At 39.3% G+C, this 24743-nt stretch overlaps 1 protein-coding gene and 1 long non-coding RNA gene across 3 annotated transcripts in view; one reads left to right on the top strand and one right to left on the bottom strand.

Annotated features, from left to right (window-relative positions):
• Nucleotides 1-1687: 1687 nt before the first annotated feature.
• OTULIN (OTU deubiquitinase with linear linkage specificity) lies at nt 1688-20548 on the bottom strand. 2 transcript variants are annotated; one of them, XM_007420368.4, is made up of 9 exons: nt 19772-20548; nt 19101-19319; nt 17379-17690; nt 13845-13921; nt 12720-12823; nt 10465-10608; nt 10115-10240; nt 7925-8194; nt 1688-1931 (listed from the first exon to the last, which is right to left on the bottom strand). In XM_007420368.4, exons 2-9 carry the CDS (start codon nt 19307-19309, stop codon nt 1737-1739), a joined length of 1437 nt encoding a protein of 478 aa, XP_007420430.1. In that variant the 5' UTR covers nt 19310-19319; nt 19772-20548; the 3' UTR covers nt 1688-1736. The 2 variants fall into 2 exon arrangements, with proteins under 2 accessions (XP_007420430.1, XP_007420429.1); XM_007420367.4 differs by having other exon boundaries at nt 19101-19331; nt 19772-20547.
• Nucleotides 19442-24743, top strand: part of LOC148213686 (uncharacterized) — a 30249-nt gene continuing 24947 nt past the window's right edge. The window contains exon 1 of the long non-coding RNA XR_015793915.1: nt 19442-19748. This is a non-coding gene — a long non-coding RNA (uncharacterized LOC148213686). The remainder of the gene's footprint in view (nt 19749-24743) is intronic.

The raw sequence follows: 24743 nt of genomic DNA on the forward strand, positions 1-24743 counted from the left end.
TAGGAGTAAATAAGCAAGAGTAGAGTCACTACTGCTTGATGTTTACACTGAGGTAAAGCTGAAACCTGTTGCTATTCCTGTAAAAGTGTTTTACAGCTTTTTGTTTTCTTTCATACTGCTTTTGTTAGAGCCACAGCAGTTCTCCTGTCTTCCTCCTCCTATCTGCGAATATATATATGCCCATGCCTAGCTGGGCATCTTTTTTTTTTTTTTTTATATATATATATATAAAAAATGGCCCAACCTGCTTAGCTTTATAACATTAGCCAAAGTGCTACCCCCTAGCTGGGCATCTTATTTATTTATTTATTTATTTATATAAATAAATAAATAATAAATAAATAAATAAATAAATAAATAAATAAGATGCCCAGCTAGGGGGTAGCACTTTGGCTAATGTTATAAAGCTAAGCAGGTTGGGCCAGGTTAGTACTTGGATGGGGAACTCCAGAGCTGTATACTAGATTGAGAAACTGACAAACATCCTGGTAGAAGGCAGTGGAAAATCAATTCTATATAGTAGAGATAAGCTTATTTTCTCTCTAGTGGGGAAGTAAACCCCAACCAAGGTTGCCTAAGGAGTGAAGATGACTCAATCAGCTTTCTTATGTATCTCTCATTGAAGATTGAAGGTTGGGGAGGAAAGCAACCAATAGACAATTGTGTTTATGGGGATTGCAATCCAAAACTCTGGAGAATACCAGATTTCCAATTTTTAAACTGAATTTGCACAATGCATTAGCTTGAAATGTGATTGCCTAATTACAGTTAATAACTAGCCAGTTATTTTAGAGCATAGTTCAATGGATTGTGAAACCTATGCAATTGAATTAATTCAGTAAACTATGAGTTTTAGCATATTGTGCAAATACAACATTGGCCTAAAGTTCTTACATTGACTGCCACAAATGAAGAGTACAGAAGGCCAAAACAAAAAAGTAATGCGGTGGTACATTTCAGCTGTTCTTAAGCTACAATGTCTTGATCCTAGGTATGGACAATATAAACTCGTATGTAGCTGAAAAAATGGCAGGGCACATGCATTCTCACATGCACATCTGGAAGTGTATTCACATTCATATATAGTGCAAATGAGGATATTCTGAATGCCTTGTGGACACATCCATCTACATCCAGCAAGGATACTGAACAAAAATTATTTTTATGCTTTGACCAGCATAACGAAGACTATAAAAGCTGACTACCATAATTTTTGGTGAAGATTTGTTTTGTTTTGTTTTTTTAAGTAACTGATACTGAAATAGGTGACTTCATTGTTTGGGGAAAAACAGCAATGTTTCCATCTTCATTAATCTTGTTTAAGAAATGTATACCACAAATACTCTAGACAAGTCTATAATACTGAAAGAGGAAGGAAAAAGAAAAAAAGGAAGACCATCAGCAAGGTGGATGGACTCAGTTACAGCAGCAATGAGTACACCATTAGAAGACTTGAAGGACCAAATTAGGGACAGATCATCCTGGAGAAAATCTATGTGGACACTAAGAATTGACACCGATTTGATAGCACATAATCAAGTAAGCAATATCACAAATAAACAGGAAAAACTATGGAGTTTATAAGATAATTTTGTGAAAGATATGTTGTAAGGTATTTGATTTCAGTTGATCCAAAGTGTTGTTAAATTAACTGTCACAATCCAAATAATATTAGAAATTAAGAAGCTTACTTTTACATCATTTATTCAGTTTATATAACTGGAAGGGAATATCTACTATACACTGGTCTCCTCACACATTCGAGCAGGAATATTATAATGTCTGTCATCTTCTGTTATAAGGGTTACCAAAGGCCAGGTTTCTTCCGGATCATTGGGATAAAGGGTGATGAATTCTTCTGTTCTGTACTTATACAGTCGATAAACCTGGATGGTATGCTGCAAAGCATAGGCTAGGAGAAACATTTCGACCTAAGGGGTGGGAGGGAAAACAAAATCTGATGTTATGAAGAGACAAATATTGAGGCAGTTTTGATTCAACTTGAATAAAGGCGTGTAAGGAAATAGGTTTCCCTCCCCATGCTCTCAGACTCCTGATCTACATAGGAAACTACACACACAGAGTGTCAAGCATGCACGAATCCACCTTGACCTACTATATGTGCATACAGCTAAGCTGCTGAACTGTTGCAAGAAGGAACCATCTCTGTGTAGGCATATCTGCCCTCGTAGTTTCAGTTATTCAAATTTAGGCAAGCCTAAGCAACTTGGTGTCTTCTGGATATTTTGACTTCATCTCCCATCAGTCCAAGCATGCAAAGGAGAAGACTGTGAGAATTTTACCCCAACACATCTGGTGGCCATCAAGTTACCTACCTTAAACTCTAAAGACTCTACAAGCTTCTGAAAGCCAACTGCCTTCAGTTAACAATCTGATTGGAGACCTTCCTATAGTGTCTTCTCATCCAGATCTTTGTTCTTCTACAACTGCAGTTCTGCTTCTTCTTTATAGCTCCTTCTGTCACACTCCACTGATGCTTTTTGCTAACCTCAAGTTTTTTGTCTGCTTTCAACTGTCAAGTCTGTGTGTTGTTTAACTTTTTGTTTTCTCTGGCCAAAATCCTCAATCACATTTTAACAACTGGGAGACTGCAAGCTCATTGGTCTATTTGTAACTGCCAAGGAATATAATTAGAACATTTTTTCATGGACTGACCTTTAAAATTCCGAGTTGTAAATCATCTAGAATGCAACAATTTGGCCCCCATTCTCATACAATGCTTCCCATACAATGCATCATTTAGAAGCAAATGATGCATGTTTTTGTGACATGCAGATAACCATTCAGAATCCAAATAACCTTATAGTACATAAAACCATACAACAACACTTCAGACAGCCTATTCCCACACTGTAAAAGAACCAATAAGCAGTGCTCTAATATCTCTTATTCAGAGAGGCATGAACACATCAGCTGCTGTTCAAACACTGAATAATGGCCTTGAGGTACTTTTATACACAATCTGGCAGATTGACTACAGAGAGGGAAAGAAAAGTCAAACTAAAACATACTGAGCACGCCTGTCCTTTTTGTATTTGTTCTTACTGCCAATCTATCATGCCAGCGTATAGGCAAAACAAATTTCATGCTCATATTCTGATCCTTCGCTTTCTTAATGGGATTTACATTCACTTTTAATATGATGAACTGCTACTAATCCTTCTGAAGTGGAAGCCTTGTTCCTGCATCAATCTCAACAGTTCCAGCTCACACAGAAGCCCTCAAGTCTCCCCACTACAGGCAAGAGAGCTGTATACATGGAGACTGGTTCTTCTGGGGTGTCACCAGTATCACCACTCCTTAAATGCTGAGATCCAAATGTGATGGAACTATTGCTTGAACAAGGCTACAATTAAGCTATTTCCAAGTTAATGTACCCTCCTACACAATATTGCCTACTCTATAATTTGATCTGTATAAGGATTTAAGATTTGCATTGATGACTTGTAACCAACATACCACCCAAGTCAACTCTATAGCAATGGGTCTGCAATACATGCAGAAAGATTTCTATTGGCACACTTAAGTGCAGAATTCTGCCAGGCAATCTTTTTTGCTCTGGTACTCAGTTATAAGCCTTTAGACACGTTTTGATCTCTAACCCCAAGCCAGGGATTTCCACAAGGTATCATCTTGTTACAAGTACCATTTTTTTCTTTTTTCTAACAAACGTTATTAAATTTTAAAAGAAAAATAGTAAAAACTAAAAAGTAAAAGAAAAGAGAAAGAAAGAAAGAAAGAAAGAAAGAAAGAAAGAAAGAAAGAAAGAAAGAAAGAAAGAAAGAAAGAAAGAAAGAAAGAAAGAAAGAAAGAAAAGTCAAGATTAAAAGTATGAAAAGAAAAGAAGGATTGACTTCCAACCCTCCTTACAACAGATATAAGTAACAATATACATCAAACTCTTAGTCTCAGTTTACAACATAAATTCCATTATTTCTATTAACCCATATTCTTTCTAGTCATCAAATCCATACATCATAATTTCATTTTTTTTTGTTTCCCGCAAAAAGTCCAAAAAAGATCAAGTACAGTGGTACCTCTAGTTACGAACGCCCCTCCTTACGAATTTTTCAAGATACGACCAGCTCCGGCCCCAAAAATTTACCTCGACATGCAAACTCCGCCTCGAGCTACGAACCAGATCCGCAGCCATTTGCCCTGCTGCCACGCGGTCGTGGCTTCCTGTGGGTGAGATCGCGGTAGCAAGGAGACGTTCGGTGAGGCTTGTGGTGTGTTTTGTGGCGTTTTGGAAGGTGTTTGGTGTGCTTGTCAGCATGGCTCCAAAGAAAATGCAGAGCAGGCTTGGCAAGAATAAGGCTTTGAAGAAAAAAGTGACGATCGAACTGAAGGACATTATAGAAAAGCACGGTCGTGGTATTCGTATGACTGATCTGGCCTCAGAGTACAAGATGGCGAAGTCGACCATCTCGACTATTTTGAAGAATAAAGATGCCATCAGAGGAGCTGATGTGGCAAAAGGAGTAACGATCTTAACGAGGAAGAGGACACAAGTGCTGGAAGAGGTGGAAAAGCTGTTGTTAGTGTGGCTGAATGAGAAACAGCCGGCAGGTGATAGCGTGAGGCTATGATCTGTGAAAAAGCCAGGAAACTGCACAGTGATTTACTGCGGGAAAACCCCTCTACCAGCACAGAAAGTGAGGAATTTAAAGCCAGCAGAGGCTGGTTTGAGAAATTCCGCAAGAGAAGTGGCATCCACAGTGTGGCAAGACATGGTGAGGCTTCCAGTTCTGACAAGGCTGCTGCAGAAGCCTACAAGACAGACTTTGAGGACTTCATGAAGCCGGAAGGATACGTCGCTCAGCAAGTGTTCAACTGCGATGAGACAGGGCTCTTCTGGAAGAAGATGCCAAAGAGAACCTACATCACGCAGGAGGAAAAGGCACTGCCAGGGCACAAGCCCATGAAGGACAGATTGACCCTTTTGCTGTGTGCGAACGCAAGTGGCGACCTGAAGATTAAGCCGCTGCTCGTGTACCATTCCCAGACCCCTCGTGCATTCAGGGAACACAATGTGAACAAGGCCAGACTGCCTGTCATGTGGAGGGCCAATGCGAGAGCATGGGTCACAAGGCAGTTGTTCATGGAATGGCTGCACGAGGTGTTCACACCCAGCGTTACAAAATACCTGTCTGACAACCAGCTGCCTGAAAGGTGCCTTCTCCTGATGGACAATGCCCTGGCACACCCTCCAGCCTTGGTGGATGACATGGATGCCAAGTATGACTTCATAAAGGTCAAGTTCCTCCCCCGCAACACGACACCTCTTCTGCAGCCCATGGACCAGCAAGTGATCTGCAACTTTAAGAAGTTGTACACAAAGGCGCTCTTCACCAGGTGTTTCAATGTCACTGAAGAAACATCCTTGGCTCTCAAAGAGTTTTGGAAAAAACATTTCAATGTCCTCCACCGCATCAGCCTAATTGACAAAGCCTGGCAAGATGTCACCTGCCGGACCTTAAACTCAGCCTGGAGGAAACTGTGGCCAGAATGTGTTGCTGAACATGAGTTTGAAGGGTCTGATGCAGAGGTAGTGGAGGAGACTGTGTCCATGGGCAAGAGCATGGGTCTGGTTGTGGATGATGCGGACACAGAGGAGCTTGTTGAGGACCATAAGGAGGAGCTGACCACGGAAGAACTTGCTGAGCTCCAGAGTGAGCAACAGAAAGCACATGGCGAGGAGCATTCCACTGAGGAAGAGGAGGAGGGGGAGGGAGGTGAGAGGTGAAGCGATACAATCCATCATGGCGAAATGGAATGAGTGCCAGGATTTCATTGAGAAGCACCACCCCAACAGAACTGTGACAAGCAGAGTGCTGAATCTTATGAACGATAACGTGTTCTCTCATTTCTGGAGGGTTATGCAGTGCAGGAAAAAACAACTGACTTTAGACAGGTTTTTCCCCAGAACTGAGCCTGCAGCTAAGAGGCAAAGAAGAGAGGAAACCCCTGAAGGAGATCTCCCCAATGTCCTTTTGGAGGGGGACTCTCCCTCCAAACAATAACTGCCTCCCCACCCCATTCTCCCTCTTCATACTGTGCTGTACTGTACTTTTTTTTCATGTTTTTGTGGTTTAAAAATAAAATGCATATGTTTCAGAACTGTTTAACCGTATGTATTTACATTGAACCTTGTGGGGGAAATTTGCCTCGACTTGCGACCAAATTCGGAGGGCGGATTAGCCGTATTTACATTGAACCTTATGGGGAAATTTGCCTCGTGGTGTGACCAAATTCGGAGGGCAGAACGGATTAACCATATTTACACTGAACCTTATGGGAAAATTTACCTCGACTTGCGACCAACTCGACTTGCGATCAGAGTCACAGAACGGATTAAGTTCATAACTAGAGGTACCACTGTACCATTTTTTTTCTACAAAGTCATTAAGAGATTTACAGCAGCAGCATCAATATGCTGACTCTACCATATGAATACCATATAAATCAGAACAGACCCTGCAGGTTCTAAGGAAATAAATGATGGACTGAATGGGGACTATAAACTCAGCCTGTTGAAACACAGGTTCTGAAATTATGCAGTTCCTGCATCTTAAAGTTGCACTTGCTCTGGAATAACAGATACCTGGCTTGCAGACTACTCCTAGAACTACCTGCCACAAGAGATCCAAGTGGTTGTGGTGACACTAACACCTTTTACAGCATTGAATATGTATGCTACCTATTGTCATTCTTGAAAGAAATAGCTTAGCCCCAATGACTCAGACACTGTAACTTCACATCTTGATTATTATTTTGTGCTCTGTATGGGGCTGCCTGCATGCATGGTGTGAAAACAGCAACAAAAACAACATTCAGTTTGAAGACTGCTGTTCTGTGCACATGGTCACCTTGTATACTACTGTTGATAGAACTGGACTGCTGTCAATTTGCTACAGCATGTGAAGTTTCGGTATGATCTTACAAGTATGATCTCACTTGGAAACAGAATATTGGAGACTCCTGCTTCCATATGGATCTGCCCAACCACAGTATTTATCAACAGAAGCTCTCCTAGTTAGGCCCTATCTTGTGAATATATACTTTTCATCACCAGGAAGGCATCCTGTAATGCTTATTCTCTGGAACAGCCTCCCCACAAGAATTACATCATATGCCAACCTTGTTATAACTCAGATGTATGCAGAAGACACTTCTATTCACTCAGCATCTGACATATTACTCATGGCCACTATCATATTATTTTAGTTTATAATATATATGTTATATTAACAGGGGATTTTAAACATTGAACATTAGGGATGTGCAACACTGATCCAGAGATTAGATTTAGAATCTCCAAATCCAGCTGGCTAAACTGGAAAATTAAACTGACTCATCAGATCAAACATATATGAAGTGATTCAATGAGCTGGAAACCCTCCTGCATATATGCTTGCTTTTTCTGACTTAACTGATTATTTGAATCAGATTAGAAGTGATCTCTACTGAATACAGTCTGGGAATACTTTATGTAACAGGTGGCGTTACTGGTATTTAAATACAATTAAGTAAATCAAAAGTTATATCAAAGCCAGCTGCCTAATATAAAGTCCACAGATTCTAAGAGAGTTAAACTCCAGTATCTCCATTTCATACCAAGCTACCATACATTCAAAGTAGGTTTTTTTCCCCCCTTACAGGAGGGAATAGGGAAAAGGCAGATGTTTACAGCATAGCCAAGAGGTTAAGCTTCTAACTAGGCCAATGGCTGTACAAATTTCCTGCAGTTCTATTTGGACTGTGGTAGTGATCAAGCCCTCCTGGGATCTGTTAGGCTATTGACTGTACTGGATTAATATTTACCTTTTCCTTTACTGGATTAATGTTTACCTTTACAGTAGGTATTAAATATTAGATCCATAAGTGCAAGAATTGTGCTTACTTGTTCAAGGCCTCCCGTGTAGCCAAGTTGATTCAAGTGGTTTACCATTAACTGGGAAGGATTGCTGGATGTATCACGAGCAAACAAAAGCCAAGAGAACACAGGGACCTCTTTGCCCTTCTCACTGTCTTCATACAATTTGATGGCGGTGCTCAGCATAAGGAACTTTACCGCTTCGTAGAGTTTGTATTCCTCTTCCTCACTTCTGAAAAGCTCGTCACAGGCTGCTTGCCTCTCTACAAAGGTCTTCATGTCACTCATATTTTTCCACTATAACAGGAAACATACAATGACTAGATAGCTGGGATGAAAAGATGTCCCTGGTGAAAAGAACTGATACCCTTCAGCACAATTGGTATTGAGACCTTGGCTTATAGTCCATCAACTACTTAACGTCTTTAATCAATTGGTAGCCTTGAATATTCTCTGACTATGATACAGATGACTTCATTTTTAACTTAATAATTGAGCTATGATAATGTTCTCCAATTACTGAGAAGTGTCACGATCAACTATAACTACTTTATGAAATATACAGTACGTTGCTAAAAAAAAAAGGAAAGTGCCTAATATATTAATAAACAATCTCCATATTGGTAATGACAGCATGACCTATCATAATGAAATACAGAAATATGTATTGCAAAAATTATTTAACATTTAAATTGTCTAACACATACTTAGATTATTGATTTTTATGGCAGTTTTTTATATGGATCTATTTTTATTTTTATATAATGACATTCACTTTTTCTCAAAATGTTTTTCGAAATACTTTCAAAATGAAGATTCAGTTAGATGCACACCAATAAATGTGTCACAAAACAATAATCCAGTCTGGACCTTTTCTGCAAAGTAGAACCAATTATGTCTTTAGATACCATGTAATGGTCATAGGGTAGGGGCAAAAAACACTGAAAAGAGAATTCTTAATAGACGTGCCAATGACCAGTTTACCAATTACAGGAAAAGGCTAAAATCTACTTAGATTTATACTATAATTCTCATGAAGTTAAAGTCCCAAATATCTGGAGGACATCCAGTTTCCTATCCCTACCCTGAATAAAAATATCCTATCTCGTGTTCTCAAATAAAGCAATTTAGCTGAAACTAAACTCGGAAAAGTTTCATTATAGAAGAGGCTAAGCGTGCAAATGATGTATCATTCAGAACCCTTTCCCCAAATTTATTTTTCTCCATAGCAAAATGAGCTTAAGACAGGTCCCCAAAACTTCTCATGGAAAACAAAGGGACATGTGTGAGCTGCAATCTGGGAGGATCGTTAATTTATTTAATAGATCTATATTTCCACCTTTTCAAAACTTTCTTGTGCAGAGAATATTACCCTAACAATAAAAATGCATGTGAGAAATATTTATAAAAGCTAATCTATATGTATCAATAACAAAATAAGGAGTCTTAGATCAGCATTCTGAATTACATTTCACTTCAGTGGATGTTCTTGGTTCTTTTCCAATATCATTTGTCAGCAATGCCCAACTACATTCTATCTAGGACAAAGTGGTTAACTTCTATACAAAGAATACATTGATGCAGATTTGTAATCAAAGGTGAAATATTTAACTAATTGGGGATTATTTCAGCCTTTCATTATACTCTGTCAGTGATCTTTGCTGGCCATTCTTGAACAAAGGGAATTTAAAGTAGATTTCAGTAGGAAAAACTTGCCCGTATGATTCATCAATAAGTCCAACTTTGTGGCATGAGCTCAAGTGTTTTTCAAGTTGTATATATTTCTGCTCACCAATACAAGGGTGGCTGTATGACCTCCAAAAACTGTTTGGTGAGTGGCCATGATTAATAAGGAAACAATCACCCAGTACTTTCTGCATTTCATTTTCTCTCTGACAATCCTGCCCCTAATGATGTATTTTCTGTAGACTTATTAAAGATGTCTACCAAGATGAAATTAATAATAAACTTGTTTGTCTTTAAGGTGCTACAAAATTCTGCTTTTGTCACAACAGGCTACCACAACTTACTTCTGGAAACAGATTTAAACAACCATGTAGCAATTGAAGGACCACCCAACTGTGATCAATGTCTAGTTAATTAATTATGGAATTAATTAATTCCAACATGCTTCACTTTTATATGTTTAGAAATCAGGTTGAATAGACAAAACTGCTAAGCTGCAACTATTTCATTTTCATACATAATTTTTCATACCTTTCTTTTTAGTAGCATCAAACAATCTTTAATTTCATCCATGAGACTTTCCACTTTACTTGTCCACATGTGCCTGAGTCGCCACTGAGTAATCCATTCATATTTGACCATCAACTTTTCTGGTAACTAAAATGTTCAGATATTAAATGGTTAACATGTGCTAGAAAGTTGAAAAGATGATTAAGAGTTTCTTATTCCCAGAAGCCTAAAGCTATTTAACAAGCCAGCTAGTTTTTTTTTTTTAATGCACCAGTATTCTGATAAACATCTACGGCCAACAAACAACACTACAAAGCAAAATCTATCATAATTCTGCCTATGAAATAAAGTAGTTGAAGTCTGAAGCCTACCAACATCAGGTCTTCTTTCTGGAGCCACTGAGGAAGTTGAGCAGCTTGGCTGAGTGCTTGAAATAGTGTTGCCCGGAGAGCACAGTAATTATCTCCTCGCACTCTTCTTATTGAAATAAATTTATGTGAAACAGCTTCATAGCCCTATATTAAAAATAAAAATTACAATCTGATAGAGAAGTTCCTAACTCAACAGTATAATGGAGTTGCCATGCAGAAGTTACCTAGAATTCTAAGCCAATCCTCAACATTTGCTAGGAGCTTGATTTATAGGTAATCACCCATTAACTTACAACTGCTAACTTGTTGCTGAATACATGTACCGTATCATCCACAATATTCCCAAATAGCATGAGTCCCCAAATTAATAAAAAAAAAAATTAAAAATGGCTGAAATCTCATGAGATTTGGCAATCTGCAAAATCTAACTCTAAAAAAAAGTTTGAATTATAGGCATTTGTATCATCACACAAATTCAAATGCTGGCACTATCCCCTGAAAAGACTGCTGGTCCCTGCTAATGTAACAGCTCCATTTAAACAAATTTAAACAATCATAAACAATAATCTAATTCACAATTTAGATTACTGGGAATGAGGCCCAAGAGGCCTTAGAACCACATCTTCCCCTCCCCCTCTGATATTTCTTTTTGAATATGAAGAAAATACAATGACATTTTTTAATCTAACCACATGAACTCAATGGAACTGAGCTTTACTCTAAGCTCCTTTAAACAAACCAAGATAAAGCACCAGTTTGATGTTCAAGTTAACAGCTCAAACATCCTGTCTGGGGAATTCTGGGAGTTGAAGTCCACATGTCTCAAAGTTGCCAAGTTTGAGAAACACTGCTCTCCTTTCTTCCTATCCACCTCAACTAGAATTTCAATTGCCTAAAAAATCCCCACCCACTTCCAAAATTGGAAAGTAATTAAATGTTGGGAATTCCAGAGTTATCTTCTTTACATATTAAAAACAAAATTTGATTCTTAGCCATTATGTAAACAGAAGCTGATAAAATACTTTAAGATGCATAATTAGATTAGCCATTTCCTCTCTTTTTCAAATTGCAAGACCCTTAGATACCCAGGCCAAGATCATGCCTATAAAGCCCTTCATGGAACACGGCTGGGTTATTTGCAGAGCCACCTATCTCCAACTGTGTCTGCCTGTCCCACAAGATCTGAGAGAGTGGCCATGCTTCAGGTTACCTCTATCATCTATGTCACTGTACGCAGAATAGCATCCCATCCTGAAATTTGGATGGACTTGCTCCTGTTGGCTTCCATAAGGCTTTAAAAACTTGGTTTTTCCCCTTAGCACTGGGACAGGATGTTGGGTGAGCCCATCTGAAAAATGTTTTTGTTTTTTGTGCCTTCAATTCAGTTTTTGACTCCTGGCAACTGCCTGGACAAGTCCCTGCACTTGGCAAGATTTCAGAAGTGGTTTGCCATTGCCTCCTTCGTGGGTTGAGAGAGTGACTTGCCCAAGGTCACTCAGCTGGCTTTGTGCCTAAGGCAGGACTAGAACTCATGGTCTCCTGCTTTCTAGCCTGGTACCTTAACCACTACACCAAACTGGCTCTCCTGAAAAATGCTTTGGCCTCAATTTATGCTGTTTTATGTACTGCTTTCATGGTTTTTACATTCATTTTTTATATTCATCATTTATCTTTTCGTGTGTGTTTTTAATCCTATGTTAGCTGCCCAAAGTCACAATTTTAAAGTTGGGTGGCCATATAAAATAAATATAATAAATGCCTTACAGCTTGCCTGGCCAGTAAAATTTCTCCCTCAGTCTGAACAAAAAGAATCCAATCATGATTGCATACTTGTGTAAACACAAGCCGCATTGAAACACCACAATGAGAAGTGCACCTTGAGCTATTTATATGCAATAACAGTTCCCAAACTGCATCTTTGTACAAAATGACCATATAAATTTGATTAAATTGAAATAAAAGGCCATATCCTCTATAGCTTCTAAAACTAAACTTTATTTTTCAAAGTTGCAATTACCAGGAATATGAAGAACAATTTCCTCAACATAAAGAATTTATAATCATTGATATCTAAGTAAAGGTATCTAGCACCCATTGTCTTATTTGAAGTATCCTAACATCTGTCTTTTCCGTAAATATTAATCATTGAGATTTCATTAGTATATGTTTATTACTGTTATTTTCAAGATAAGAAAATTTAGGATTTGGATCCCGAAAAGTGAAATGCCCTACAGCAGAGGAACAGGAGAACAGACCTTCCGAATACATTCAGCATAGGATGTGTTTCCTCGCCACTCTTCTTGGGAATAATCCATGATATCTACTTCAGGTTCAACACTTAGTTTATTTTCTGGAAAATCTGAATTTAATTAAGACAAGAAAATTACATTTAAGTAAAACATCAGAAAACCCAATTCCACGTTTCTTTAAAAAGTATAGGCACGTGCAGATGGAGATGGCCAGGATCTTCTGTCAGCTGCAGATACCCTTTACCTGGAATGTTTGATCCTCCTTGGAATAAAATATATACACTTTTCATCTGTCAGATTTAATGTCTCACAGGAGCTTCCATTTATTCCCTACTCATAAGGGGTTGTCTTGCATGCAGATGCACCAAAAACAGATATGACAGTATATGCACAGAAACCATCTCATGATAATAATCCATGCTCTGGTAATTTTTCATTTAAATACTGCAATGCTTTACATATGACTGCCTCTGAAACTAGTACAAAATTGTGCAGCAAGAGTACTAACTAGAACTGGGTACTATGAATGATGGCTGTGCAAATCTCTGAAGAAGTGCTTTGTGGGATTGAAAATTTGCATGAAGTACCTCTTTGAAATAGCCTTGCAAAGGGACAAGGCCCCCATTTCTAAACAGCATTAAATATACAGGGTGTACCAAAGGTCAGGCCCCATTGACAATTTATTAGATAAGTTACATTAAATGTTGGAATTGGTTGTCATTTTCTTCTTAACATTTTCTTATTCGTTTGACGTGACTTTTGAACATTCTTAAGTACAGGAACATTTTCTCTGATATTCACACATTCTAATGTGATGGTATCCTTTAGATCATCTATTGGCCTATGGGGCCTGACTTTCGGTACACTGTATATTTGTGTACAAAAGTAATTACTATGGCTGCTGCTTTTATTATTTATTCTATTGCGCAGTTCAATTTATATCTTTATTGTGTATTTTAATTTTTACTCCATATTTTTATATTGGGATGTTAAGGTCTTGTAAGCTGCCCTGGGCAAAACTGATCTTGAAAGGCATACCAATTTTTTTAAAAAGTCACCAAGTGCTGGGTGTTGATTTATGTGTTATCCAGCTAAGGCCTTATGCCATAAATAAGTAGTTCTGAAATGTACCTGGAGAGTCTGTCCCACTCTCAAGTAACACTTTCTCTCTCTCTATTTCATCCGCATCACGGTACAGGTCCTCCTCTCTGCAACAACATTGATATACACTTCACGTAATAGGAAAGACTGAATTCACAGAGATATCTTTCTCAGCAAAAGGAGCTAGGCATCTTTTCCCAGGCAATGGATGTCAACTAAGGTTGTCCATGCTGCAAAACTGATTAGGAAGAAATGCAGCACCTCTCTGCTACTCATTAAAGCAACTGTATCTTTTTTCAAGCTTGTGCCCAAACTTGAAAAAAAGGAGGTGACTTGAGTCAACTAATACGATACTTAAAGCAGACACATCTTTTTTCAGGCTCATTAATATTTTGGAGTTCTTCCAGCATATTGAAAAATTTCTCCCCATGCCCTTTTTAAATGCATGTGTAACTGATATTAGGATAGCGCGTACTTTGAAAACGATTCAGAAGTGCTTTGGAATGAGCATGAATGCAGCACTTTGCTGTTACTAATTGAAGTAGCAACATCATTTTTCAGCTGCTTCTTAATCATTTTCAAAGTGCACATAACCATCATGTATATATGCATTGAAAGGGGAAGGGGGAACTCCTTAAACATGTTGCAAGTACTCCAAATTACATTTCCTCAGAAGTAAATAATTTGAAGACATACCTTTATTCCTCTGGACTAAAATCTCTAACAGATTGTTGCCTCCCAGATTAGAATGCATTTTGTTGGTGATAGTAAAACCTTAAAGGGGAATTAAAATAAGATTTTAATAAGAAAGCAGCTAATATTCCACTTGATTTCCCACTTAACTTTAATATACCCTCAAAACCAGTACCAGAGTGTTGGTCCCTCTTCAGCATATTTGAAAAAAGCATACAAAAAATACCACCATGGAGAGAAAAAGGAAAGAAAGTCCTTGTGCTCCACTCTCAGTGTTTGATTGTGCCCTATGTTGGATGTTCAGTTAATTGAGAGCAACTGACTTCAAATGAGGCTTTTCCCCCCAGTCAATTAAAATAAGATGACATATATCCTGTAGCCAAAATCCAAACAACCCTGTGTGTGCACCTGAAATGCTTTAATGGAAAATTGCCTAAAGGATTTTCCGATTTTTACTTCTGGTGGTAGTCCTTTTAAAAATATCAGATGCAGAAGAAAAATATTCTTATCTCTTTATGAATGATTTTTCAAAGGATACTACAGGAAGATTAATATTCCCACAAGTAGATTTATGGTAGTCTGGATGTCACACTTACAGCACTATATCTTGTTTTAAATCTTAAACTGTTTGACTCAATTACCCCTTTTCCTGGTCTCAAATTATGTCATTACCCACACAAAAAAAACAGACTCTCTTGTTTCACCCAAGTGTCTCTGCAGCGGCAGTCCCAAACTGGGTCCTTAACTCACAAATAAGCAGTTACAAATTGCACCATGAATCCCAGTTTAAGAACCACTGCTTTAAATGAACCTTTCCCAACCTGGTACCTGCTAGATGTCAGAATAACTCCAATAATTTCTAGTTAGTATAGCCAGCTTGTTATGTGGCTTAAAAAATATCCTGGATCTAGGCACATAGGGCATAAATGAATACTAAGAGTAATACTCAAATATTGTTGTATTGACCCACAACAGTGGAGTGAAGTTGGTCTTTTTCTAACAGAGCAAGAATCAATGATATTTTTGTTGTGTCAAGGAGCTGCACAAATTTTTGCATAGCATTTCAAATTATATAGAGGTCCTACACACCCATGTCACAAAAAAATCTTCCACTAGTTCTCAAATAATATTTCCTAAATTCTGAGAAATCCTCCAATGTGTGCATCTCTGAATCCAACCCTGCTTCTCCTCCTCAAAAAAAAGTTAATTTAGATAGCTGTAATTTTCAGAGGGAAAAAGTACTGGCAACAGCCAACTTGGTGTCAAACAAAGTGTAACCATGTGCATAAGATAGTAAAATGAACACAGAATTACTTACAGGAGTCTGTTGAGCAAACTGCAAGGATGCTCAAGGGTAGGCACATCTTCACCATCAAAATGCATGCTAAGTCATCCCACTGGGCAGGAGAAGACAGCAATCTGTGATTTTTAAGGACTTGAAAAACAAAAGTAGCTTTTAACTTTCACAGACTGGTACTCCACTTCTTTGTCTAAAAGACTAAGCTCCTAAGAACTGCACTGGACTCATTTTATCAGCTGTTCAATCTTCACCAATCTAGCATCCTCCCAGCCACTTCGATCTTCACTGGACATTTTGGATCAGGATAGTAATAGGTTATTTTGATTAGCCAGTTGCTATGCACACAAATGGCAAATGCCTGAATGTTGATCACATAACCATGGGGATGCTGCGTAGGTCATAAATGTGAGGATTGAGCGTAAAGTTACTTTTTCAGTGCTGTCGTAACTTTGAACAGTCGCTAAATGAGGTGGTCAGTAAGTGAGGTCTACCTGCATGTGTATGTAGAGGAATGTGTGTGTGTGTGTGTGTGTGTGTATATATAGGTATATAAGCATGGCAATTTGATGAAGGGAATTCCCAGGTATTACAGTAGGTCAACAGTAAGTCTAAGAATATTGTAAAGAACAACAGAACTCAACATATAATTTTCTTTTAGCAATTGTCAAGTCTTGCTGATTTTCAGTATAAGACTAATTTGAACATTAGAAAAAAAAGAGACTGTACAATAAGCTAGCTGTTGTGGCCCCTATCGGCCTCTTGGATTTTTTAGCCTTTTTATCTTTGTAATGTCTGGTTTTTATACCTTTTAATTATGTATTTTTTATTTTAGTTTGTTGTAAGCCGCCCAGAGTCCCCCATTGTGGGGAGATGGGCGGGGACAAGTCTATTAAATAAAATAAAAAATAAAAAATAAATATCACCATTACAGAAATTTTAGTCACAACTGTTTGTAGAGGCCTCACCTTCTCTCGTATTGCTTTTATTTTTGTATTAATGGCTTTGAGAACTTTTGCACCAAGGCTCAACATTTTGGACTAGGAAGAAAAACACCAGGGTGTTATCACACAAATCTTTAGCATGAGGTGACCTAATCCTATGTGGTTTTACAAGCCATTAAAATACTTGTAATTACTGAAAGATCGAAAAGAATTAGAATGCCAAATATGCAGATTTGCTGAAAATGTGTTGTTTTGCAAGTCTGATCCCAACATAGGGAAATTCAGTGAAAGAAAACAAAACTAGGCAAATCTAAGTAAATTTTAGTGTTTAAAGCAAGGCTTCAAAGGAGTTAGGACTGCAAACATTAAGAGGTAAATACACTTAATAATGGTCTTAAGTCTTAAATCTAATAACAGGGATGTGGAAAGAAGTTATGCCAGAAAGTGGAGAAAGCAACTTCGTGTTTCTCTTTTGCAAAACACAGCTTGCAGGGAGTCAACATTATGATCCTACCACACATGAACCAATAAAAGACTCCATGCATATATTGAGCACCTGCAAAACTTCAGTTAACCAAATCACAAACTTTGAAATAAGCGTTCACAGTGAAACTGATGGCGTGAACTCACAAGTCGACAGAGAACTCCATTGGGCACGGGATGACTGACGCAGGCAGCTGTTCTTTCCTCTTGAGATACTTCTCTTGATGGACCAGAGATGTTTTCAAGACATCTGCTTGAGCCCTCTGCAGGTGACATGCACTGTCTTCATTGGCAATTAATTTGTGGCTGATGCTTGTGCTTGACATTTTATCACAAGGACTGCCTTTTTCTTTTTTGCCTTTAGAAAATGGTATGCTAAAAAACCCTTTCCTTCGTTTCTCTTCTGTGGTAACTGGAGGCCCTGATGCCTTCCTTGCCTTTGGCTGTGACATCCCAGGGCTATGAGAAAAATAGGCATATATGTACGTTCCGCGTTGCTTATACTGTACAATTAAATTTAATGCAAATGTTAGATCTGGGGAGAGTTGCTTGGCCAGACCTGACCAACTTGCAATCCCCTGGTTGAAGATGGCCAGATGCTTCTCAATCTGTCACCACCTTGTCTCCAGTTCCAGGCAGGAGGCTTAATGAACTCTTGCTGTATTGCCAGAAATGATTAATGGCCCATATTCCCCTTAGCAGGCCTCTAAGCCAGAAATATGGCCAGAAAATGTTCCACCTCAGGAAAATTTTGCATTTTCAAAGTTGTATGATGTTTACTCTTCAAATGATTATTCTAAGAAAAATGGAGAAACTAAAAGCATATTGCAATTGAATATCATTTGATTGCCTATTGCCCATCACTGTTTCCAATACTTCAGGTAAGATCATATTCAAAGTCTATTAATGGATATCCAAGATGCCATTCAAGATTTGGAAGATTAATCTTGTTTATATGAGTTTTACTTTAAAAGCAGTGCTGATCTTATCAGCCATTCATATTTCTTAACAAGCAGAGCAGCCTTCTCCAACCTACTGCCTTCAGGAGATGTTGAACTACAACTCCCAAATTCTTAGCCAGCATAGCCAACTATATGCTGGTTAGAAATTCTGCAAATTGTAGTCTAATACATCTGGATAGGACTAGATTGAAGGAAGGCAGATGTAAAGTAGTAATAGTAATAACAAGAAAAAGAACAATACAGCAGTTTTCCACATATCCCCTTCTTTCCTCTGACTTTCACTTATTCAGAATAATAAAATAGATACTTTCTGATGGGATGGGGGAAATCACAGCATCCTACTAACCCATGATGATTAAGCCAGAAAAGTACAAACATGTTTGTGGTAGGTCAATTACCCCACAATACTTATTGTTACTATTACTATTATATTTTTATCCTGCCTTTTTTTATTTTTATACACATGTATGCAAGTGTGTATGTATGTATGCATGTGTGTGTGTATATATAAATAAACATAAAAATAAAGGTGGAAAACTTACCTAATCCTCCCGCCTCCTATTTTCCCCACAACAACAACCCTATGAGGTGAGTTGGGCTGAGAGAGAGTTACTGGCCCAAAGTCACCCAGCTAGCTCAGCAGCCATTCTATAAATAAGGGGCCCAAAGAATTCAGCAGCTAAACTTGTATAAACTATTCAAAAGCACAGAAGTGGGATAAGGAGAGAAGTTGATAAAAGAAACAGCAAAAATACAGAATACAAAATATCCCTTCCCCCAAATCTTATCGTTTGTTTTTTTAAAAGTGGTGCCACTGTTACTTAGCCTACATCAAACGAGATTACACTGGTCTGTTAGAAATACAAGCAAAATTGGTGCTTTAAAGATACTATTTCATGTCGCTTACCTTTCTTGGATGGATTGTGCCTGGACGTTACTTAGCTTAAATCGCTTCGTATTGTCTGCCACCGTTGCACTGCAGGGACCAGCGCGAGCTCTGCTCTCTGGCTGAGGTCTCTGCTTAGCTAGTTTATTCTCATCTTCCATCACAGCAGCAGGAGCGGCTTTTCCATTATCGACTGGCGTGCAAAGCAGCTCATCTTTGTCTGTGCTCATCTCTAGAGGGCTGGCCAAATGACTGATATGAGAAGATTGGCAAAAGACAGGATTTTAAGCGCCTTGCAAGAAAGTGCCTCCAGCCAGTCACAGAGAGGCATGTAGTACTGAGTACAGTAGAGGGAGTAACAGGTCCGAGCCCTTACGGGGCTCCGCAAAGCAGCAATCCCAAGGGTCTTGGGGAGGGGGGAGTAAGCCCCAAGAAGGCCAAGTAAAGTTACTATAAACAAACGCCATTGGGACTGAGTTGTAAGAGCAACGTGAAAAGGAACGAAATGGGACTTCGAAACTCTGAAGGTTGACTACTTTGGATCGTTTGCAGGCGTCCCATTAGACCCAGCAAGACGCAATTCGCAGGAAATATGCAAAGGATCAGCGGGAGCTTCTAATATCCAGCATTATTCCCTTAAAGCGCTACAGGAATAAAACAACAGAGGAGGTACTGAATTTTTTTTATATTACCTTTTATTGCAGTAAATCTCGTGTTATCGAACGACACCCGAAAGGAACGCACGGGCGTTTTGCGGAATCACTTTTGCTTCCGTATTCTCTATAGATTGCTGAAACTAGACATATACATAGCAGAGCTTACTTCCGAGTTCGCTTTGAATTAGCAAGGGCGTTTACTGCACAGTAAACACACCAGCCTGAGCATAGCTAGATGAGGAAACAGAAAGTGCTTGCGGCCTCTACGACAACATCGCCAGATAGAAAACGGACTGGAATCCCTGACCTTTGGAACGACGCGTTATTTTAAAGGAGCAAAAGCTTTCCTGCACATTACAGCCCAGTGCATGAGCCTCGTGCTTTCCTGGGAAGGGAAGAAAACTGCGCTGAAACCTACTATTCACGTCCCGCGTCTGAGTTTAGTCCAGGTTTATTCGAGGTTTCCAACTCAAATATTTAAAATACTGGGGTTTAATGGCGCAACCCGAGTTCCCATAAAGGGACTGGCGGTCAGAGTTTAGAGAACAGGACAAGCGTTCCTTCTGATGCGAGTCCTTTGCCCCTTTTCTCCTTTCCTATCTCTATCGCTTCCATGGTCACAGCTACCTCCGCTGGCCTTGCTTCGCTGACGTTTGAGTTGCAGCTGTGGCAGCGGTGCCCGCACCGTGCTAGGTCGGATTTTGTTGCCCTTTGGGCGAGCTCTCGTTGGCCCTCGTCCGTAGCGGCTTCCTAGAGGCCGAGTCGGATAGAGGCTCCAGTTGGCAAGGCGGCTCTGGGGCGGGAGCCGAGCGCTGGGAGGCGTTGCCCTTTTCCCGGCAGAATTCTTTCCCAGCCCCCTGGAATCCCGCGCTTGAGCGCGTGGGAGGCTTCTAAAATAGCAACGTTCTCTCCCGGTGTAGTTGCTGCGCCAATATGGGCGTTTAATTTGGATTACGGCCTATTGCAATTGGTAGAAATTGTTTTTGGTTTTTTTTAAGGACGGCTAGGAGGAAGGTCCCCCGCCACCCCCACCCCCACCCCCCCGCTCCTGCTGTGCCGTCTGATAGTGGCAGGCGGGGGTGGGGGTGTTCCTGGGAGGGATCAGCGACGAATGCCGGGAGTGTAAGCCAAGAGTATAAATTCCCAGCAGGGTCACCCAAGGTGTGAAAGTCATCCCGGTTACCCAACTAAAGGAAGTTGGCAGTGGTGTTTTAGGAAAACGTTGAAGGTGGATATCACTTTAGTGAGGGGTTTCTCAACCTCAGCAACTTTAAGATGTGTGGACTTCAACTCCCAGAATTCCCCAGCCAGTTGCTGGGGTTGAGAAACACTGCTTTAGTGACAAGGCAGAGGCATCGATTCATTCTGCATGGGAGAAGGCAGTGGAAACCACTCCTGTGTTTTATCAAGAAAAACATATGGATAGAAAATATAAAATGATGGACATATAGTGCCGATGATTGGCCCCTCAGGTCAAGATGGCCTTCAACACGCTACTGAAGAAGAGCTGAGGATCTTTCAGAGTACTAAAATTGATTATGTCAAGGCTAGATTAAAGCGATCAGGATGTCTGGTTGCTGATGATATGCCGAAAGAAAATCCAAGGCTGCAAAGAAAATTGCAGTGGGAGCATGGAACGTAAGAAGCATGAACATGGGAAAGCTCAGCATAGATGAAATTAACTGCATATGAAATGAAAGATGAAATGAATCAACTGCAGAGTCCTTGGGGTTCTCTGAACTTGGTTGTTTTCTTGCAAACATTTCATTACCTGGCTAGGTAATCTTCAGTGCTAGACCTGCATATGAATTGCATATTGACATCTTGGGCATCAGCAAATTGAGATGGACTGGAACGGAATACTTCCAGGCAGAAGATCACACCATTTACTATTCAGGACATGAAAAACAAAGGAAGAACACCGTCGATTTCATAATTAAGAAGAATATAGCAAGAACAGTACTGGGTTACAATGCAATTTAATCATTCAAGTTTATGCTCCAATCACTGACAGAGAAGAAGAGAAAGTTGATGAGTTTTATGATCAAGTTCAATTTGAAATTGACAACATGACAGCAAGATGTGCTGCTTGTGGTTGGAGATTGGAATGCCAAAGTTGGAAATAATAAGGAGGAAAATGTGGTTGGGCTATACAGCCTAGGAAACCAAAATGAAGCAAGGGAACAATTTATCAATTTCTGTTACTCCAATGATTTCTTCACAGCTAACACTGGCTTAAAACAATTAAAACAACACCTCGATACATGGACATCACCAGATGGAGTACAAAGAAATCCAATTGACTATAATATTGCTAGAAGGAGATGGAGGATCTCAGTTCTGGCATCAAAGACATGGCCAGGTGCTGGCTGTGGAAAAGGTCACGAACTACTCAGGTGCAAGTTCCAACTTAAGCTAAAGAAGAAGAAAGCCAATCAGTTTCCACAATATGATCCTGAGCATATACCCACATTTTCAAGGAGAACATCAGGAATTGCTTTGAAGTCCTAGACATCATGTAAAACCTATACATAAGTCAGGAGGCCACAGTATGGTTAGAACATGGTGAAACAGGCTGGCTCCAGATTTGGAAAGGAGTGAGACAAGACAGTATACTCCCCCCTTATTTATTCAACCGATATGCTGAACATATTTCGAGGGAAGCTGGATTGGAAGAAGATGAGCATGGTTTTAAAATTGGAGGAATGGTTTTCCCTATAGCACTCTATGGAAATGAAAGTTGGACATTAAAGAAGGTGGATGGGAAGATTATTGATGCCGGAGAAGAGTCCTGAGAATATGAAGGATAGCCAGGAAATAAACAAATGAATCATTGAATAAATCAACCCCCAGTTCTCACTTGAGGCACCAATAACCAGCCTCTGTTATCATACTCTGGATATATTATCGAAAGACCTAGCTCTCTTCAGAAATATATAATGCTGGGAAAGTTGGAAGGAAAGAGGGTGACCAGCAGCAAGGTGGATGGACTCAGTTATAGCGGTGATGGGTGTACCATTGGAAGACCTGATGGACCAGATTGGGGACAGATCCTCCTGGAGAAAATCTGTGTGGCAGCTAAGAGTTGACTGACTTGAGGGCATATCATCATGAGTGTGGTGCTGATGCTACAAATGTGTCGCTATTAGGGCTGCTATATCTGGGTGACAAAAATAGTTGTCTTTCTGCAGTCCAAATCTGGGAGGTCTGTTTATTATTTTGCAAAAGCCTGTACTGTTTTATGCAGATATTCTGATACTGTGTGTGGCTAACTTTCTGCATATGAAGAGTAGGAAATATGTATTTAGAAGTACAAATTGAGAATAATGTTTCTCAGGGATCCACATATAGGGAAGTAGCCATGTTTGTAGATGATGCCTAGTTACCAAGGAATTTAAAACATACTGTTTTTTAGCTTTTTATCTCGCCTTCCAATCCTCCCCACAGATGATATCTAAAGGAGGTTAGCAATATACAAAATTAAAATAGAGGGCAAATGAATTTATCAGTACTTGCACTGATAAAACTTAAAACACTAATAATAGTAAAATTCAAAAGGCCAAACTGAAGAGTACATTTTGACCTAGCGGGCCAAACATAACCCCAAATAAAGTATGTTTCAGAGCTTGGGAATAACACAATAGAGGTAGTCCTCGAGTTACAACCACTTGTTCAACAACTGTTCAAAGTTATGACAACACTGAATGAGGGGGACTTACAATGGTTCCTTGCAGTTCTGGTCATTGCAACATCCCCATGGTCACATGGTCACCCTTTGTGACATTCCCTGCTGGCTTCTCAAGCAAAGTCAATGGGGAAGCAGGCAGGAAGTTGGAAGTCACAATCACATGAGGTCTTTGCTTAATGACCTGCACAGTCCTCATTTAATGATGGCAACCGGGACTGCCAGAATTGCTATCACTAAGTGATGTGGTCACGTGACATTACGCTTTATGACTGTGTCATTTAGCAGAGGAGTTCCCGGTCCCAATTGCTGTTGTAACTCGAGGACTATCTGTATTCATCATTACTGTGCAAGTAGAAAGATTCCAGAAGAGCCTCTCCTCCAGATTTTAAAGTTTGGGCAATACTTATGAGATAGGCAGAGCAGTAAGCCATTTAAGAGTGAAAGCCTGGGAACTAATGAGTAACTAGTGCAGTTCATCTCCTATGGATATGGTCAGATTTCAGTGCACCATAATACTGTAGTAGTCTGTATCAGTACTTCTAGTTTGGATCAATGGGCAAGTAAATGGCAGCAATTATTATTGAAAATTGATGTATATTGGGGCTGTGTACATTCACTTTTATATATAGACTATTGAGGTCTAAACTAGGAGTGAATTCCCAGGAAATCTTCCTCATTTGAAACCTTTTTTTTCTTTACATTTTATTTTCAAATTATTGTCCTGTGGGCCAAGACTTAAGCCCTTTTCCCACTGCTGATTTTAAAGTACTATCTACCCATCCTTTAGATGGAAGGAAACTATATGGGGCATGAAATTTGAGGGCCCCATTGATGTTTCCCATCCGAAATCTATTGCTTCCATTCTGACTTATTGCTAAATGGTGCTGTTCTACTTACATATCTGCAGTCGGTGATAGGCAAAGTGATTGACTGAGTTCTCTGCTGGTAGGAAAACCATCTCTCATTCGCAGCACTGAAGTGTCTCTGATTATAGAATTCTGTCTCTAAGCATCTCGCTGTTCCCCTTCTGCATCTTATTCTTTTGTAACCTGTTCATACATTATGTGCATAACTGCTATTAACTTTTTTTAAAAAAAGAAACAATATGTAAAGCATAGAAAAGAGTAAGGAATAGTAAACAGAAGAAATGTGGAGACAGAGAAATAGAGTAGGGAATAGAGAAGAGGAAATGTAAATGTAGTTTACACCAACACAGCAATTCTCCATATCATTCTATTGTTGCAAACTATTATTACTTCCATTAAGTTGGTACACCACTTTATACACTGACCTTTTTTTTTTTTTTAAACTCCCTACCTC

Source organism: Python bivittatus, unplaced genomic scaffold (genome assembly GCF_059951505.1).
Source record: "Python bivittatus isolate LINGU-HERP-01145 unplaced genomic scaffold, Pbiv_v1 ctg000840_np1212, whole genome shotgun sequence".
Lineage (NCBI taxonomy): Eukaryota > Metazoa > Chordata > Lepidosauria > Squamata > Pythonidae > Python > Python bivittatus.

Coding starts and splice junctions, on each gene's coding strand:
- OTULIN (XM_007420368.4), bottom strand. CDS start 19,309: ATGAGCACAGACAAAGATGAGCTGCTTTGCACGCCAGTCGATAATGGA. Junction 17,691..19,100: donor GCACAATCCATCCAAGAAAG/GTAAGCGACATG, acceptor TTTTTCTCATAG/CCCTGGGATGTCACAGCCAA. Junction 13,922..17,378: donor ATGGAGTTCTCTGTCGACTT/GTGAGTTCACGC, acceptor ATGTTGTTGCAG/AGAGGAGGACCTGTACCGTG.